General features: G+C 45.0%; 1 protein-coding gene across 1 annotated transcript in view; it reads right to left on the reverse strand.

The window, feature by feature from the left end:
- Positions 1-3,013, reverse strand: part of ARHGAP25 (Rho GTPase activating protein 25) — an 86,140-nt gene extending 83,127 nt beyond the window's left edge. The window contains exon 1 of the mRNA XM_065890766.1: positions 2,543-3,013. Coding sequence (XP_065746838.1) covers positions 2,543-2,603 — 61 coding nt within the window. The 5' untranslated portion in view covers positions 2,604-3,013. The remainder of the gene's footprint in view (positions 1-2,542) is intronic.
- Positions 3,014-19,467: the final 16,454 nt, after the last annotated feature.

Below are 19,467 nucleotides of genomic sequence, written 5' to 3' on the forward strand. Positions count from 1 at the left end.
ACCTACTCCTGACTAGCCCAGTCTGGAAAAACCACAGGTCGTGACTCCCAGCTCCACACAATTTTTAATAGACGTGAGCTTCTTCGGTTATTCTTAAGTCAGTTCCTACAGTCACACCTGGACACAGGGTGCTGGAGAAGGGACCAGAGGTCCCATGGTTGAGTCAATGACTCTTACAGGCTCAGCCTGTGATCTGAATTCTCATCAACGTGACACTCACAAAAAGTATTCTGGCTGCAGTTCAATCTCTCGGGGTGACAAACTTGTAAATGGCACGGAAAATGACAAGGGCTCCTCTGTATTTCATTATGTAATTATGATTTTTTTCATTAAAAAATACTAAATAATATCTGCTTGTACTCAATCATTCATTCAGTCAACAAATATTTGTTGTGTGCCCACTAGGACCCGGCACCATGAGCTATGCTAAATGAATGGTAATTGTCCAAGTCTACTAACCTAGACCACAGCCGGACTTCCTGATCAGGTGAGACGGAGGACTGGGAGCTTATTAAATTGAAGATGCTTGGATCTCCCTTCAAAGATTCTGATTTTACAAGTCAGGGTGATGCCCAGGAATCTGCATTTTTAGTGAGCACTTGTGACTTCCAACACAGGCTAACTATGGAACCATGTTTTAAGAAACGTTGGTAGAAATCATGAAATCTACCCAACCTCATCCCAGGTCTGAGATTATGCAGACCTTCACTCTCATGTGGTAACGTCCTCTATCCCTGAAAACAAATCATTTAACCATTTAATCAATTAATCATTTAACCATTAATGTCTCAAGCTTCCATTTTTAAAAGAAGGAGAATAAGACTTGTTCAAACACGGATGGTGAGAGGGTAGAATGACCCCATGTAAAGAGAAGCAAGACATTTTCAAAAGGAACAGAATCATAGAAGTTTTACTTCTAAAAACAAATTTTTTATGACATACAATAGAATGAACATTGGCCAAGTACATTGATATCAACAGTAGTTAGGAGAAAAACCTCTGATTATGTAAAATCTCTCATTCTCTGAACCGACCTTCAATGATTCCCAGCTTGGTTAGGGACCACTAATCCTCCCTGGTTACCAAGATAAATGGCTTCTCTGATTGCTCTGAATTTTCTTTCAACTTCTTTCTCAGACCCATATCATTAACACTCAGATATGTGACTTTGCAGTGGACCCCTTGCTTTAGTAGCTCATTAACCACTGTTAGAGGACCAGGTTTAAACCTGTTCCAAGCAAAACTTTTCCTAGCCATTAGAAACACCTTAATACTTATCTATGTCCATTAACAAGGAAGTTATCTCACTATACAAGCATAAGGGCAAAACACAGGGAATCATTTCCAGCCCAACTGCTCTATTCTAAATTACTGGGGTCAATTTAATAGTAGACGGAACCCATATAAAGAAACTCATGATAACAATTATAGAACAGATTAAAATCAGTATATCACATGAATGGACCTAGAGATTATCGTACTAAGTAAAGTAAGCCAGAGAAAAAGATAAATATCGTATGATATTGCTTATATGTGGTATCTTTAAAAAAATGATACAAATGAACTTATTTACAAAACAGGAATAGACTCACAGACACGAATACAAACTTATGGTTACCAAAGGGGAAAGGGCAGGGAAGAAATAAATTAGGAGTTTCAGATTAAAATATACACGCTACTATATAAAAAATAGATTACCAACAAGGACCTACTGTATAACACAGGGAACTATACTCAATATCTTGTCATAACATATAATGGAAGATGATGTAAAAAAAGAATATATATGTTTATATACATGTACAATTGAATCACTTTGCTGTACACCTGAAACCAACACAACAGTGCAACTCAACTATATTTCAATAAAAAATTTTTTAAAAAATCAATGTATCACCAACATCATTAATGAGAAGAGGTATGAATTAAAGGCCAGAATATCTCAGAAAACATACCACAGTCCCCTAAAGTAATTAATCTAAAATGTATTCTGTCCCTTTAATTAAACGTGTCTTTGTTATACCTTCAAAGGTCTCTATATTCCTGTCTTGTCCACACTATTTACTTTTTGCTACAAGTAACACCACCTTAGCCCCGAGTCCACAGAGAACGTCTGGGGACCCAGTGGGCTCACAAAACAAACACCTTGCACTCCTTTACAGATCAAGCATTTCCAAAGACTCCTACCAAAATCCACTCAAAATACGGATGAGTGTCCAAACAGGAGGGAAATTATCCTTCCATGATAAACAGAGAAAAACTCACCATGTTTTGTGAGATCTGTAGCCTTAGTCCATCCCAAGTACCCCAGATCCCACACACCAAGGAGCTCCATTCCCTCCACCTCCAAACAAAAAAGAACCCCTCCCCAGCACTTGGGAACTCTGAGCCATCATATCAGTTTGAATGCAAATTTTACCCCAAACCCAGCTCTGCCGACAGATTCATTTTTAAGTAGACTATGCTCCCTGCAGACCGACATGCAAATGGTGGGAACTCAAGTATGAGAACTACAAAGGCAGCAAAAAGAAGTTGACCATACCTATTTTCCCAGCCTCCCCTCGCAGGTTGAAATCCCAGTTTCTTGGCAACTTCAGGGACATTTTGCTTCTGGTTTGGGTGAGTTGCTGCTGAAGCAGGGAGTCTGCTTCAATTCACGCCCTTCTTGGCTTTTTGATCTTCTTGCCTCACAAGCTTGTGTGTGTGTGTGTTTTCCCCTTTACGATTGCTTCACAAGCAATCTTGGGTTTGAGGTTGATCTGCCAGCATGTCTTCTCCTTTCTCAGATGAAAGGTCCATCCATCTGTCACCGGGGATGGCACCCAAACCTGCCCACGGTCCCTCGCGGGGCTGGTACCTCATGAAGTGTGCACCCTGCTTTTCCTGCTTTCAGTATTACCAGAAATATCCCAGTTGACACTTCGCTCTGCGTCATGGGAAGCAAAGCTCCTGTTCAAAAGAATCTCAGGCCTCACTGAGGCGAGGTCGTGATAAACAACGGCTGCCTCTTGGCTTTTTTTTTTTTTTTTTTTTTTTTAACTGTCTGCTTCCTTGCATTTGAGGAAGTGGGTGGTTGTTCAGCGTAATGATACATTATAATCTCTTTCTTGAGAAAATAGTTTTTGGAAATGCTTATATAGGTAGAGTGAGTGCTGTTGGGTTATAAGCCTAGAGGTTTGATTAAAAGAAAAAGAAAAGAAAATTCTAAGACTCTGGACATCTACCTCTAAGGCTCCCTTCTCATTGAACAGAGTGGGCTTACAAAAACGGTCAATAAGACAAAGAGCTTTCCCCCAAAGTCACCTTCGTTTAGATCACCTTCTTTTAGTCACCTTCTTCCTACTATAAGGCCCACATAGTAAGTTCTCCACCTACTCAGGACAAAGGTTCCAAGTGATCTCAGCCTGATGTCAGGAGGGTTCTGATGTATTTAGCTAATAAGTGAGCTTTAGCCGGGTAGACCCACTTAAGTGTTATAATGGTTCTTTGACCTTGTGTACAGGGTGTGGGTTTGGGAATCAGACTGATACGTGTTCACAACTCAGTTCTTCCACTTCCTAGCTCTGCAGCTTTTAACAAGCAACTGAATCTCTCTGGGCCTCAGTATGCTTAGCAGTAAAATGGGTTGATAATAACCGTGACTGCACAGAGCTGTGAAGGCATCTAGTACAGAGCAGGACGCATAGTGGTTACACCACAAACATCAGTTCAACCCTTATTCCATTTAGTTCAGTTCTATGACAGGCTTTCATATGTTCAACTGGGCCAGACTAACCTAGTGATTAAGTATTTGGTCCAAGAGCCAGAATGCCTGTGTTCAAATCCTGGCCCAACCACTTTCTTGCTGTGTGACTTTGGATAAGTTTCTTGACTACTCTGTGCTTCAATATTCTCATCTATAAATGAGGCAAATAATAGGACCTACTTCAGAGGGCTATCATGAGGCTTATTAAAGAGAGTAGATAATAAGACTAATAAGGCTATAAGGTAATGGGACTAATAAGATAGTAGGTAAGAGTGCTCACAAGAGTCACTACTGGCCAGAATATGAGCTACACATCCTTGGTCCATTCATTCTTCAGCCCTCCTGGATGACTCTGCTATACTTTCTTCTTTGCCTCCATGTACTCACTCTGTTGATGCCCTGGCTTCCTGTTCCATTGAGAAAGTTGATGCAACTGGAGGAGAACGTCTGCAAGCTCCCATCACTGTAGCGCCCTCACTTCCATGCATGGAAGCTCACACACTCAATCTTCTCTCAGTTCCGAAGGATAAGCTGTGTCATCACTCCTCTATCTTTACTGCTTCATCAGTTTCTTCTCTCTCTTGGATCATTGCCACCAGCATTCACACGTATTCTTTTGCTTTATGTTTTTTGTTTTTGTTTTTGTTTTTTGCGGTACGCAGGCCTCTCACTGCTGTGGCCTCTCCCTTTGCGGAGCACAGGCTCCAGACGTGCAGGCCCAGCGGCCACGGCCCACGGGCCCAGCCGCTCCGCGGCATGTGGGATCTTCCCGGACCGGGGCACGAACCCGTGTCCCCCATATCGGCAGGCGGACTCTCAACCACTGTGCCACCAGGGAAGCCCCACACTTATTCTTTTATATACTATAGTTTAAAAAATCTCTCTCGATGTCATTTCCCCCTTTGGCTACAGCCCCATTTCTCTCCTTCATTTCTGAGCCAAGTTTTCATAAGAATTGTCTATACTTGCAAACACTTGTCCTACTATGCTCTCCTGAATCTTTTTGGTTGATGTTTTTGTTCCCATGACTCCACCGAGTATATTCTGATCAAGGACATCAACCACATCCCTGTCACGGAACCCACTGGTCAATTCCACACGTCATCTCACTTTGACACGTTTGATTCCTTTCTCCAAGCCCAAGCCCTCTCTCCACTTGGCTCCCAGGGCTCCTCACTGGTGTGGTTGTCTGCCTGTCGTTCTGCTTCATCTCCATTTCCTTGCTGATTCCGTCTCACCTCCCTGACCTCTTAACAGTGAAGGAAACCAGGATTCACTCACTGGACTACTCTTCCATCTATACCCACACCTTGGTGAGCTCATCTGTCTCAAGGCTTTAAATGCCATGCATCTACTGATCCATCCAATGTAGGTTTTCATCCCAGACTGCCTCCTGAACCCCAAATCATACACATCTCTGCTTATATAACAAAGAACCACCTCAAACTCAACTGTCCAAAACTTATATCCGGCTTCCCTGGTGGCGCAGTGGTTGAGAGTCCGCCTGCTGATGCAGGGGACACGGGTTCGTGCCCTGGTCCGGGAGGATCCCACATGCCGCGGAGCGGCTGGGCCCGTGAGCCATGGCCGCTGAGCCTGCGCGTCCGGAGCCTGTGCTCCGCAACGGGAGAGGCCACAACAGTGAGAGGCCCGCGTACCGCAAAAAAACAAAAACAAAAACAAAACTGATATCCGGAGGACCAGGCTGAAGGAGCAGGGGTGACCTGAGGCATATTCTTCTCATTGTGAATGAAAGGCGTGTAAGAGGGAAGAACCACATAAGCCTATTTAAAGCCTCTGCTCTTATCATATCTGCTCATATTCTAGTGACCAACACACATCACGTGACCAAGTCCAAAGTCAGTGAAACAGGAAGTACACACAACCCGGGGGTGGGGGATAGGGGGAAAAAGGAGTAAATGTTTGCTGATCAATACTCCAATCCATCACGGCTCAGCTACCCTCCAAGCACCCCAGGCGTGCTGGATTCCTCTGAACTTATTCAGTTGGAGACTTCGGAGCGCCCGCTCGGCATTACTGCCTGCCTGACCCAAAGAGCACTTCTCTGTTCTATCCTGACTTGGGGTGGAGGCAGGTGTGGATAGCCATCCCGAGTCCCAGCCCAGCAACATCTCCACAGGGAACTTGACATCATGCAAAGGTTCAATCCTGGGACCTTAAACTCAAGAACTCTGAAAATATCTTGAAGGTAGCATTTAGAAACATGGAGAGAACTTCCCTTACTCTTTAGGGTAGGTTCCTGTAAGTCTTGGGAAAATCTCGTGACTGATGGGGAAGTTGTTCATGAATACTTGGAAAGGCAGCCAGAAGAAAAGCACCCCTGGAAAGGCCCAGCACAGCTGCCGTCCCTCCGAAAAGCCTGCCCTGGAGCAGTCAGCTGCTTGGGTAGGGGTGACGGGCAGCATCGCTGCAGCACTGCTCCCCGATTCCTGACCTTCAGAAAATGAAGAACTACAGATGTCTCGTCTGGTTCCCAAGTTTGAATCAGTATCTGCCATAGCAAAAGGAAAAGCAAACATTCACTCATCTATTTGCTTACTGAACGCTAACCATTAATTAAGGGCTTAATTTTTACTGGACTTTGGTGGAATGTTCGTGAACAAGCTGACTTTGTTTCTGCCTCCATTCAACTTACAGTCTGTTGAGAGAGAATAGTTAAGTCAACAATTAAATACTACATGAGAAGGGTATACTGGGGGCAGTTTGGGGAGTATGGGACTTTATCTTGGAGGGGCCTAATTGGGATTTGGTGTTGTGAGGGAAGGCTTTCTGAAGGAAGTGTCTTTTATATTAAGGCTTCATGAATGAGTTAGGGAAGCAAAAGTGTTGCAGAAGTTTTCCATACGAAACAAACAGCATGCAATAGGCACAGAGGTAAGAAAGCACTCATCAGGTTGCTCCAGAAAAGGATGAAAGGGGAGGGATGGAGGAGAGACGAAGCTGGAGAGGGAGACCAGGGCTGGATCGTGGTGGATCCCTGGAAGAGTTTTGACTTTACACTGGAGGAAACAGAAGCTACTGGGGAGTTTTTACTAGGGTGAGGCTGCAGAGGCTATGGCAGACATCCAGGTGAGAGTGAGAGTGGGGGAGACGTCAATGGCCGCATTCAGGGAAAGAAGGGAAGACAAGGCAAAATCCACCCAGGTGGTAGGATTGATGGCCCCGGGGAGTTTCTATGGGAGAAAAAAGATGCCCACGGTCCTGGCCCCAGTCCCTGCAGAGATGGAGACTCCAATCACAGAGATGGAGTGTGGACAGAAAGAGTGAGGGTTACTAATGAGGAGGGAGAGTCAAGGTACCTCAAGGAGAAGATGGTGGGCTCTGTCAGTCCAGGGGAGGTTGCATTTAGAGAGCTACGGGATGCTCAATGCAGATGTCCTGCAGCTGTGGGAACCCAGAGCTCACGGTCATTCGTTCCCTCGTTCACTCCATAAACATTTATCCAGGACTGTGCTGGATGGATGCTGAGTAAACAGGATGATTAAGAACCTGGCCTAATCCTCAAATGACTCAGGAGAGAGAAGTGTAAACATAACGGCAGTGCCATTGGAGACAAAAAAAAATAATGTACACACGGAGTAGGGTGGAACAGGAAATGTGAGCTCTGCTTGGGTGTCCAGGGAAGGCTTCCCAGGAAAGGTGACCCAGGAGAAAGCAAGCAGGCAGGAAGCATAGTGAGGGAACCAGAGGAAGATGTCCCAGGCTGATGAAGGAGCAGAGAGCTGCTACAACACCAACCCCACTTAGGGAAGAACTAGGAATTGTATATGGCTACGGCTACCGGGTAAGGTTGGAAGAGGGGGAGACAGACAGATGGGCCGAGGGGGCAGGGCCGCTGGGCCACGGCCTCAGGCACTGGCTGAGGGCTTGGACTCCACTCTGAGGTGACAGTCATTGGAGGACTTCGTATACATTCCTTTTATTGTTATTTTTACCATTATAGAAGTCTATGCAAGTTTTAAGTATGTATAAAGAAAATAAAATCACTGTTACCATTTAAGATGTAAAGAAAAATTTTCTCCTTCTCAGCCTCTTCTCTGGATGTAGTGTATGTATATACTATGTTTAACTTCATTAAGAAATAATTGGCAAATACAATTGTATATGTTGAAAGTGTACAACATGATGTTTCGATATCCATATACAATGCAGATGTGTGATTACCAAGATTAAGATTATTTACACACCCATTACCTCACATAGTTAACACTGTTACTACGTGTGTGTGTGTGTGTGTGTGTGTGTGTGTGTGTGTGGTCAGAATGCTTACAGTCTACTCTCAGCAACTTTCCCACATATAATACTGTATTATTAGCTACAGTCACCGTGCTGTACTTTAGATATCGCATATCTGTATATATATTGTTTTAATTTAAAAATTACCATGCGTGTTGTTTTATAAACTGCTATCATGCCTTGACAAAAAAATGAATAGTTAACTATCCTTACGCATTTTCCTAAAACATCATTCTTAATGGCCTCATAGTTTTGATTTGTTTTGTTTTTTTGTGGTACGCGGGCCTCTCACTGTTGTGGCCTCTCCCGTCCACAGGCTCCGGACGCGCAGGCTCAACGGCCATCGCTCACGGGGCCCAGCCGCTCTGCGGCATGTGGGATCTTCCCGGACCGGGGCACGAACCCGTGTCCCCTGCATCGGCAGGCGGACTTTCAACCACTGCGCCACCAGAGAAGCCCTACCTCATAGTTTTTAATTATGTAATGAGAGCCAAATTTATTCAACAAACCCCTGTAACCACTGAGCATTTGAGAGATACACAAAGTTTTATAATCTCCTTATAGTTAAGTATCTGCGGAAATCCATTCTCCCACTTATTCCCTCACCCCCAGGTGAATTCTTAGAGGTGGAAATACTGTGAAAAAGGATATGAAAATGTTAAGACTTGACGTGTGTTTCCAAACTGTCTTACAGAAGGTTCTACCAATTTATGTTCACATCGGTGATATATGAAGGGTCCAGTTCCCTCATGGCCTTGCTAAAAGTTGGCATTGTTTTATTTAAAATCATTACCAGTTATTCAAACAATTTTTTAATTAATAGTGAAACTCAAGTTACTTTTGAATGTGCTTACTGGCCATTTGTAGAGGTCACATATGTCTAGGTATCTATGTGTCTGAGTGACCTTGCAAAAGGAAGGTTATCTTATACCTTTATTTGTGACTTTCATCCCACTCACTCTAGGATCTCCTTCAGAAACTCTAGTTAGCTGCCTGCTAGTTCTTCATTTGTAGCCTCTTTGTCTTTCATTTTGTCACCTCTGTTACTGTCCTCTGCATTTCGAGACAGCTTCTCATGTTTGTCCTTCATCTCACTGTTTTGTTTTGTTTTGTTTTGTGGTATGCGGGCCTCTCACTGTTGTGGCCTCTCCCATTGTGGAGCACAGGCTCCGGACACGCAGGCCCAGTGGCCATGGCTCACGGGCCCAGCCGCTCCACAGCATGTGGGATCCTCCCGGACCGGGACACGAACCCGTGTCCCCTGCATCGGCAGGCGGACTCTCAACCACTGCGCCACCAGGGAAGCCCTGGTTTTGTTTTTTTAATGGCTTTATTGAGGTATAATTTATGTACCACACAATTCACTCATCTAAAGGGTAAAATTCAATGATTTTTCTACTATACTCAGAGTTGTTCAACCATCACCACAGTTTTAGAACATTATCGTCATCCCCCAAAGAAACCCCGTACCCTTTAGCAGCCCCTTCCCATTTCCCCCACCCAGCCCCAGGCAACCACTAATCTACTTTCTGTGTCTATATATTTGTCCATTCTGGACATTTCATATAGATGGAATCATATAATACGGGGTCTTTTCTGACTTGCTTCTTTCACACGGCATCACGTTTTGAAGTTCATCCACTTTGTAGCATATATCAGAACTTTACTTCCTTTCATGGCCAAACCATATTCCATTGTACGTATGTAGCACATTTTGTTGATCTATTCATCAGATGATGGACACTTGGCTTCTACTTTTGGGGTATTATGAATAATGCAGCTGTGAACATTCATGTTCAAGTTTTTGTGTAGACATATGCTTTCGTTTCTCTTGGGTCTGTACCTAGCAGTGGAATTTCTGGATCATGTGGTGACTCATGTTTAAACTCTTGAACCACCAGAATGTTTTTCAAAGTGGCTGCACCACTTTATATTCCCACCAGCGATACAGGAGGGGTCCATTGTTTCCCCACATTATCCCCAAAGCTTGTTATCACCTGTCTTTTCTATTTGAGCCATCCTAGTGGGTATGGACTGGTATCTCATTGTGGTTTTGATTTGCATTTCCCTGATGGCCAGTGATGTTGAGTGTCTTTCCATGTGCTTATTGGCTGGTTTGGTTTTCCAGAGCATAAGTTCTGCTTCTTGAAACGTCCACGGATGCAGCCACAGGGAACGTGCATTTCTATAAGACCACATTCAGCTAAAACTTAAGCCTTCAGTTTTGGCTTCAACTCTACTGTTTTGGTTTGGTTCCTTTAAAACCTTCTTTAAGGGGAAGCTGATTCACGTTGTGTTGAATATCACACCAAACTCTTGGCAGTATTTAATTCTGAAGTACCACTTTCCCCTACCCACTGCCTGGCAAATTTTTAAGTGACGCTGGGTATGAAAACATAGTCGCATCTTACCAGTAGTGACCGGGTCTGCTGGAGAGAGTCCTTTGCCGCTGGATCTCTCCCTCTCCTTCTCCATCACATGCCCCAGGTGTGGTTGCCATCATCATCTGCACCATCGTGGCCAGTGTAGCTGTTATTTTCTGCAGGGATTTATAGCAGTGCCTGGGAGGGGATGGAAGGATGATACCCTAGCTACCTCACTGAGGAGCATCAAAGAAATGTACAGCAGAGAGGGGGAGTTCAGTTTTCTGGATTCTCCACAGTCTGTGTCTCTGAGTGAAGAACAGACTCGAGGAGAGACACGCTGTGGGTGCCCACCTTTGTCAGGAAGTCTCTGCCCACGAAACGAAGTCGGGGAGGTTTCTCTGAACCCAGGTCCTTATGCAATAGGACAGTGACCTCTTGATCAGTAAGCTTGTCCTAGGAGGACAGAGAGGAGCTTTGTTGCTAGTGCTGGCCCAATGGTTTTGTTGTTGTTGCTCTTTATAGAATTAAGTGCACATTACGGTGGAGGGGGGTGGATAGAAACAAAGAGAAATCTTGAGCATCTTGGTGTCGGAGTTGAAACAAAAGAGTCTTTAATTTCACTGTCTAACAACAGCAAAATCGTGGGCTCTAGACAAGTGGCTGAGGATTGGCCTCCTTCCCATCTGTCTCCCACAGCCCCTGAAGAGTTGCTTGGGGAAAGGTTAGGGCGCTGCCCTTGGTGCTGGTCCCTGAATCTAATGTCTTCCTCTCTCAGTAGTGAGTGTGGAGTGGCCAGAGGAAAGGGGAGGCACCTGTCCTAAGCAGGCAATAGAGGTGTTTGCCTGTAGAGAATTTAAAAAATAGAACAAAACTAAAAGCCCTCGGCTTTCCTTTATTATTATCACCACACAGGATAATTCTAAATAATGTCTGCTCTAAAACTACTGGAAGGTCCCTTAGCTGGACCCTTCTACCCCTCACCTTGGTAGGCCCGACAAGCCCTGCTGGTTATGATCCCACCTCGTCCACGTGAGAACTCTCTCCTTGCTGTGGAACCTGCCCGGGGCTCGTGCATTTTGATTGACTACACTGCCCACCTGAAAATATCAGCACCATCCCCCATCCTTCCCACTCCAGCTCTCTGAGGATTTGAACCCCTATTCCAGCCCCTATCCTACTTTCCCCAGCAGTAGTCTATAACAACGCCCCTCATCTCGTGAGCTTTCCAGGAAGCCTGGAATTTGAACCAGGTGAATTGGTTCATAAAACCTGCAGGACGCCATTCTAAAAAAAGCCTTGAACGACTGCATCTTGATGACTTTATCCTGACAATTCAGGTAGAGCACCTATATTTAAAAAAAAAAAAAAAAGAACACACTTTGTTCTTTAAGCAGTTTTAAGTTTACAGAAAAATTGAATGAGAAGTAGAGAGTTCCCACATACCACCAACCCACCCTCCAGCGCCCACACAATTCCTCCTTTTCCCACCTACTAGTGCTACTGAGTGCAAGCTCGTACGGCTCACTGCACAACAGGCCAAGAAATTGAGGGACGAGCTGTTGGGGCAAGGAATAGTGATTTTATTTGGAAAGCCAGCAGACCGAGAAGATGGTGGACTCATATCCCAAAGAACCATCTTACTTGAGTTAGAGTTCAAGCTTCTTTTATACTGAAAGTGGAGGGTGTGTGGCTGGTTGTTGCAGATGTCTTGGTGTTGGAATCCTTTGTCCTTGCCTGTGTCCGTGTAGGTCTGGTCACAATGATCCTGTAAAACTCCAAAAAGACAATTTTTATTTTCTGTTCTGCAACTTTTTATCTCTACATAAATGGAAAAAAGTTACACATTTAAAGGTCAAAGCCTTGAAAATGGGTTATCATGTATTATTTCAGGGTATAGGCAACATTCTTTTACCAAAGGTGCAGAGCCAGCATGACAAAGCACAGGCAACAGAACACAAGGATTAGAGCTAAAGGAATAGATCCAATGTGGAGTCAGGTTTGTTCTTCTCTGTTACATTAGCATCTTGCATTAGTGTGGTACTCTTGATAGAATTGATGAGCCAATATTGATACATTTTTATTAACTAAAGTCCATAGTTCGCATTAGGATTCACTCATTGTGTTGTGCATTCTACAGGTTTGATAAATGCTTGATGACATGTATCCACCATCATGGTATTATACAGAATGGTTTTACTGCCCTAAAAGTCCCCTGGACAGAGCACCCATTTTTGTGACATCCTCCCGTCTTGTTCACACAGAGGTTTTTTTTCATTGCCATGATTTTAAAATCAAGAGATTCCTAAAGGAATCTGAGTTTCTGAAACAGCCAGCGATTCAGCCACATGCACCAGCGTGTCCACAAGATCACGGTCAGCAGAATCTCGGCAGGTCTCAGACAGGTCAGCTGTGCCAAGACCCTTCTGCTCCAGAGAGGCAGGGCCAGGTGCCATTTATAGTCACACTTGGACTGTTGTTTTCCTTAGAATAGATTTGAGAAGAAAAGTATGACACTTTGTACTCATGTCTCATTCAAAAGTGAGGAGAATAAACGTAGTCTGGGAAGGTCAAGACGTTTGGGAGAAACACACTTCTTTGTGGACACGAGCGAGCTAGTTTCATGTGCTAATATTCCCTGCCTGGCTCCTTTTGGCACTGGAATGTGGGTCCCATATTTGGGGTGCAGTCGACCAGCAACTGTACTTTTAGTTACTACTCAACTGTGCAGGGTTAAAGGCCGTACCTTCAGGGATATGACTGATTTCACAGAATGTGTGTCCTGAAGTGTGGCATTTAGAGACATCAAGAGAAAGATCTTTTTCATATGGATTTTAATAGTCTACGTCTTTAAGAGAGTTGTATTTAAAAGGCACAAGTTCAGTGATTTATTCCCTTTCCCTTAGCTATATGAGTAAAACAGGAACAAAAAAAATCCAAACTGGCAGAGGACGAGACTCTACCCTCTGAACAATCTGTTTGGTTCAAGGGATGCGGTACCGGCATCTTGGCTCAGAGCCTTGTTCCTCCAGGCCTGAGCCATGAGGTGGACATGCCCTGCTCATTACTGATCTCACCTCTGCTAAGGCTCTAATGTTGATTCTGATGGCTGGTCACAGTTTGATAGTCTATTAACTTTTAGTTTTTCCAACTATCCCATAGCCAAAAATAAATTATATATACACTATGCTATATATAATTTTTATATATAGTATAGTATATAAAGCTGTATATATACACTATAATATATAGTATACTATAATATATAGTATACTATAATATACTATAGTATTTTAGTATATATAGTATATATATGATATTATATTATTATATATTATTATACTATTATAATAGTATATAGTATATATAATGATATATACTATATATGATGTATAGTATATATAAAGATATATATCGATATATATACTATACTATACAGTATCTACTATATATACTATAATATAAATATACCATAATATAAATTAATATAATATATATTATTGTATATTACAGTATATATAGTATATATACTATACTCTATATAATATACTATATTATATATTATTACATAATAATATATTATATATATTATAGTTATATTATTAATAATATAATATTATATATTTTATATATATATAAAATAATGTCTTTTAATTTTCCCTGGAGGAAGGCTGCTCCATGGATCACAGGATTAGAGAGAGAAATGTCCATTTAAATGGGAAATTTGTCCCTGAAGGGTTCTAAACAGAACCTGAAGTTTTTGAATGGGAGCACACAGAGCAAATCAAGGGGAAGTGTCCCCCACATAACATAATCATGGGTTGCATTATATTAGGTTGAACCACATGAAATTTCTGATACTTGACCACTTTCGACTGGCAAAAACAGCTTCATATGTTTCCGTGGAAGAGTTCCATTCTGCTTCTTTCTGCTCATTCACTCGACAAATAGCAAATAAGTTGTTCACCTACGATGTACCAGGCACTGTTCTAGGTGTTGGGAATATAGCCAAAAGCAAGACAGCCAAAAACTGCTTTTGTGAAGCTTATTCCAGTGAGGAGAGAGAGACATAACCACAATAATAAGCAGGATGAGTGTGCTATGTTACGAGGGGTGAGCGCTGTGGAAAAGAGTAGATCTTCCCTGGGAAGGGAGAAGAGGTGCTGGGTTTCAGGAGGGGTGGCTGCAGCTGTGAATAGTCGGACGTGTGTCATTTGAGTAAAGACCTAGAGAAAGTGAGGAATGAGCCAGGAGAATATCTGCAGGAGAACATTCCAGAAGAAAGGAGAGTGAGTGCAAGGGCCCCACCCGAGATAGGAGCAAGCCAAGTATAACCAAGAGACAGCGGCGAGGCCATGTCCCTGGAGTGGAGGGAAGAAGGGGGAGATCGCTGGGGATGGGATGATGAGGTAACAGGGGGCCGACTGCACAGGGCTTTCTAGGACCCAGCCGGGACTTTTACTTGGAGTGAGGTTTTGAACAGAAGAGTAACTTGACTTGATTTGTACTTTTAAAAGATCACTATGAAAGGATGCTCAGTATCGATAATCATCAGGGAAATGCAAATCAAAACCACAATGAGGCATGGCCTCGCACCTGTCAGAATGGCTACCGTCACAAATAACAAAGGTTGGCGACGATGTGGAGAAAAGGGACCCTGGTGCACTGCTGGTGGGAATATATAAATTGGTGCAGCCACTATGGAGAACAGTATGGACATTTCTCAAAATCTAAAAATAGAACTATCATATGACCCAGTGATTCCACTCTTGGATATATTTCCAAAAAATCCAAAAACACTAATTCAAAAAGATACATCACCCCAATATTCATAACAGCACCATTTACAGCAGCTAAGATATGGAAACAACCTAAGCGCCTATCAACAGATGAATGGATAGAGAAGATTTTTATATATACACATATATTTTTATATATACATATATATATAATAGAATGCTACTCAGCCATAAAAAAGAATGAAATTTTGCCATTTGCAGCAACATGGACGGACTTGGCATTATGCTAAGTGAAATAAATCAGAGAGAGAAAGATAAATGCTGTATGATATCACTTATATGTGGAATCTAAAAAAATACAACAAACTAGGGAATATTAAAAAAAGGAGGGGTTCCCTGGTGGCGCAGCGGTTGAGAGTCCGCCTGCCGATGCAGGGGACACGGGTTCATGCCCCGGTCTGGGAGGATCCCGCATGCTGCAGAGCGGCTGGACCCGTGCGCCATGGCCGCTGAGCCTGCGCGTCCGGAGCCTGTGCTCCACAGCGGTAGAGACCACAACAGTGAGAGGCCCGCGTACCGCAAAACGAACAAAACAAAAAAGCAAAAAAAAGAAGAATCAAACTCACAGATATAGAGAACAAACTACTGTTACCAGTGGGGACAGGAAAGTGGGGAGGGGCAACATAGGGGTAGGGGATTAAGAGGGACAAACTATTAGGTATAAAATAAGCTACAAGGATGTATTGTACAACACGGAGAATATAGCCAATATTTTAAAACTAGGATATAAATGGAGCATAACTTTTAAAAAAGTGTGAATCAATACATTGCACACCTGAAATTTATATAGCATTGTATAGCAACTGCCCTTCAATAATAAAAAGAAAATCACTATGGTTTCCATGCTGAGAGCTGGGGAAGAGGAAATAAGAGGTCCCAGCTCAAGTAGGCAGGAAGGAAGCAAAAAGGGGTAAATTGTCTGAAGGGTGAGGAGGGCAAAGACAGAAGCAGAGACTTCAGAGGCTGACTGCGACAGTGCAGGTGAGAGGGGACAGTGGGTCTGGACCAGTGTGGACCAGCCAGCACACCACACATGGTTGTGTAGTTGATACATTGCAGAGACACTGGCCTCATGGGTAGGGTGAAGGGGCACTGGAATCCAGCCAAGGCCTAAGTGTGGAGATGCATCCCTCCAGAGGGAAGGGAACCTTTCTCTTCAAAGACTCTGTCCAAAAGCAGCACCATAAGGACCAGCACAGGCTCTGGCAGTGGCCAAGGAGTTGGTGAGAAGGGCTGAGATTCTAAATACATCCTGGACCAATCCTGTCAGTTCTATTAACAGATTGGGTGAGGGGTGTGAGAGAAAGAGAGGAATCAAGGGAAACTACAAGGGTCTCGGCCTGAGAAAATGGAACAATAGGGCTTCTACTGGCTGAGATGGAAAGGCGAGGAAGGAGCGGGCTGGGGAGAAGGGGTGGAGCAGACTGGTGAAGAAGGTCAACACGTTGTGAGCTAAAGATGTCCAGTAAACGTCCAAGTGGAGACGGTCCAGTGGGCAGCTGGATAGGAGTCTGGCGTTCAGGGCTGAGGTCCCCTGGGTGGATATTGTACATCATGTAAATAGACATTTCCTCGACCTTACACTTTTTGGTCCTCCAAGCGGCTCAGGAAGAGCATTAGCAAGGGCAATTGGTATTAACCTGAAGGGCCCCAGGTGCCCCTGACCCCGTTCTCTCCACATCCTGCCGAGATCGCGCACTGTGGGCCTTGGCCCAGCAGGGTGTTTTCCTTTCTTATCGGGCTGGCGTGAGAGGTCTTGCCCAAGAGAAATACACACTATAGGCTCATAGGTCAAGCGGTCTCAGGGACAGGCCAGGTGCTCAGGAGACTAGGGGAAATGTCCGTGCCCTAATACCTGGAGAGTTGGGGCCCCCCAGTCCAGTGGGAAGTTGAGTCCACGGGAGTCTCAGCCTATCCCACTGGTAGAAGGGAAGCCGTGCTTCCTGGCCATGCAGAGCCCCCACTAGACATCCCTGCTCAGCTCCAGTTCGGCTCTCTGACCCCAGTGGCTCAGCACGCAGGGCATAGCTCTGTGGTGTCTGGATTAGGGATTTATCCCACTCCACCTCCTTCCCAGTGTTGGATGTGTCCATGCCCAAGCAGCGGGGGTCTTCCACTCCTTCCAAAGTGAACCAGGTGATGTATGCCTCTCTTTGAAGCAATACACTCTGTGGGAACCCAGGAATCTCCATCTTGCCACCAGAGGTAACCTCCAGGGACCAGAAGGTGTGTTAGTAAAATCACCCAAGGCCCGTCTGTAGGTCCAATTTGTGTCCATCCCTGAGTGACAGGCTACAGGCAGTACCAGGTCCTGTCTCCTCCCTGTCTCCCTCACTCAAGCCCTTTTAAAAGCATCCTGCAGCTAAGGCACCAACCCCCAGAACAGATGGTCAGAGCAACTTGGAGGCTAACGTGGCCAAGCCGGTCATGTGAGCGAGGGATGCAGGGCTAGCTTCTCCCACCCCTCACTCATCCATGCTCAGGGGGCCAGGGGTCTCCCCATGGTAGAGGAGCCTGGGCCTCGTGATTGCCCCCCAGGGAGTCCCTCCATGCCAGCATTTCTCAAGCACTTAGCTCACACCAGAGCCCAGAGATGGATGGAAATGGTCAAGGTGCCAAGATTCAGTGCCTTTATTTCCCCTTGTCCTCAGAACCCAGTGCGGGGTAGGGATTCACTGATCCCTAGAAGAAGCCCTAGGGCAAAAAGGCAGCCCTTCTTGCCCTACCTCCTCCTTGACCTTGACGGTGTTCTGATTGGTCACCGTCCTTTTCATACCTACTCTAGGTTTTTTTCTGTCCCTTCTTACCCTGTCCAACTATTAAAAACTGCCATGAGAAGTTTCTCAATGAATGAAGTCCATTCCAATCATTTTTGAAAAATGGCCCATCCAGGCTCCGGGGTAGCCCACTGGCTTCCTGTTTCACAGCTGGTCCCACAGTAGGTCTACAGGCTTGGACACACTGCCCAAGGAGCCCAGAGAGGGTAAGCCCACCAGAATGGCCCTCAGTGGGCTGACAACCCCTCTTCCCTTCGCTTTGGCTCCAATGAGCCTTCTTTGCTATTAACCAGCGACCACAGTGCTGGCACCTAAGTGGCCGCCTGCCGGCTCTCTGAAACCCAGATTTGTACCCCTGGCCTTGAACACAAGCCCACTGCCCTGTGTAGGCCAACCAAGCCACATGCAGAGAGAGACAGAGCTCACGCACACATGCCCAGGTTCTCCCGAAACTCTGCCGAGCCTGGCTTCCCCTTTCAAGCTTTCCGTACTTTCCCCCATGTTTTAAGAATTAGGAACCCCTCCATTTCTCGTCTAACAAAAATGCTATTAACCATCCTGCTTTAGGTGATGGGTTATCATGGCAGATTTGACCCACTTTCCCTTTCTGGGCTTCCTCTACATTTTGTCCCCTCCTTCCTGGGTGGAGCCCTGCGGGTTGCACCCATCCTGCCTGGGATCTTACAGGGCAGGCTGAGCCGGGTGCTACCGGTGGTCTCGGCAGGGCTGTTCAACTTTGCGTCTGGGGTCTCCTCCGTTCCCCACACGGGTATATAAACTTATTCACTGTGAGTCCGGTTCAAGACTGGGCTGGGTGTAGGGGGAGGGAGGAGGGGCAGAAAAGGGTAGGGGGAGCGGGAGATGCAAACCATGGGGTGTAAGACAGGCTCAAGGCTGTACTACACAAGGGAATAGAGCCAATATTTTGTAATAACTGTAAGTGGAAAGTAACCTTTAAAAATTGTATTTAAAAATTTAAATTAAAAAGGACTGCCTTCTTGATCAGCCACTCTCCATACCTATTTTTCCAAAAAAAGTTCTGCATTAACCCTTTACTGCCTGCCACTGGCCTTACTCCCCTGCACAGATTCCATCAAGAGATTCTGGTGACTCGGGCCTTAGGAAGCCCAGTTCTCTTTCCCCAGAGAGCCGACAGTGTATTCATAGAGTAACTGCTCTATCCCGGGGAGGAATCTTTGGTCCCATCCTTCCCCTAGTCTTTCACAATCATGAGAAGCTTAGGGTTCGTGACCTGCCCTCTCAGGGATTTCAGTGGCCCACAGACATCACGGTCACCCTGATTACTGCTCTCCCCTGACCTGCTAGCACCCTTGGGGTGGGGGAGACATCTTCCCCCCTGGAGGACCCCGTCGAGCCCTTCTGCATGCCTAGTTGAGCAGCATTTACTCAGTATCAGCGCTCTCTACCAGACGAAGCACCGGCGCCATCACTTGTGGAGGCTGGGACCACGGGCAGGAGGGTCAGCTGCTACTAAGGGTCTCCCTTTTCTGGGCTACAAGTGCGGG

The sequence above is a fragment of the Phocoena phocoena genome, chromosome 14, assembly GCF_963924675.1.
Source record: "Phocoena phocoena chromosome 14, mPhoPho1.1, whole genome shotgun sequence".
Taxonomy (NCBI): Eukaryota; Metazoa; Chordata; class Mammalia; order Artiodactyla; family Phocoenidae; genus Phocoena; species Phocoena phocoena.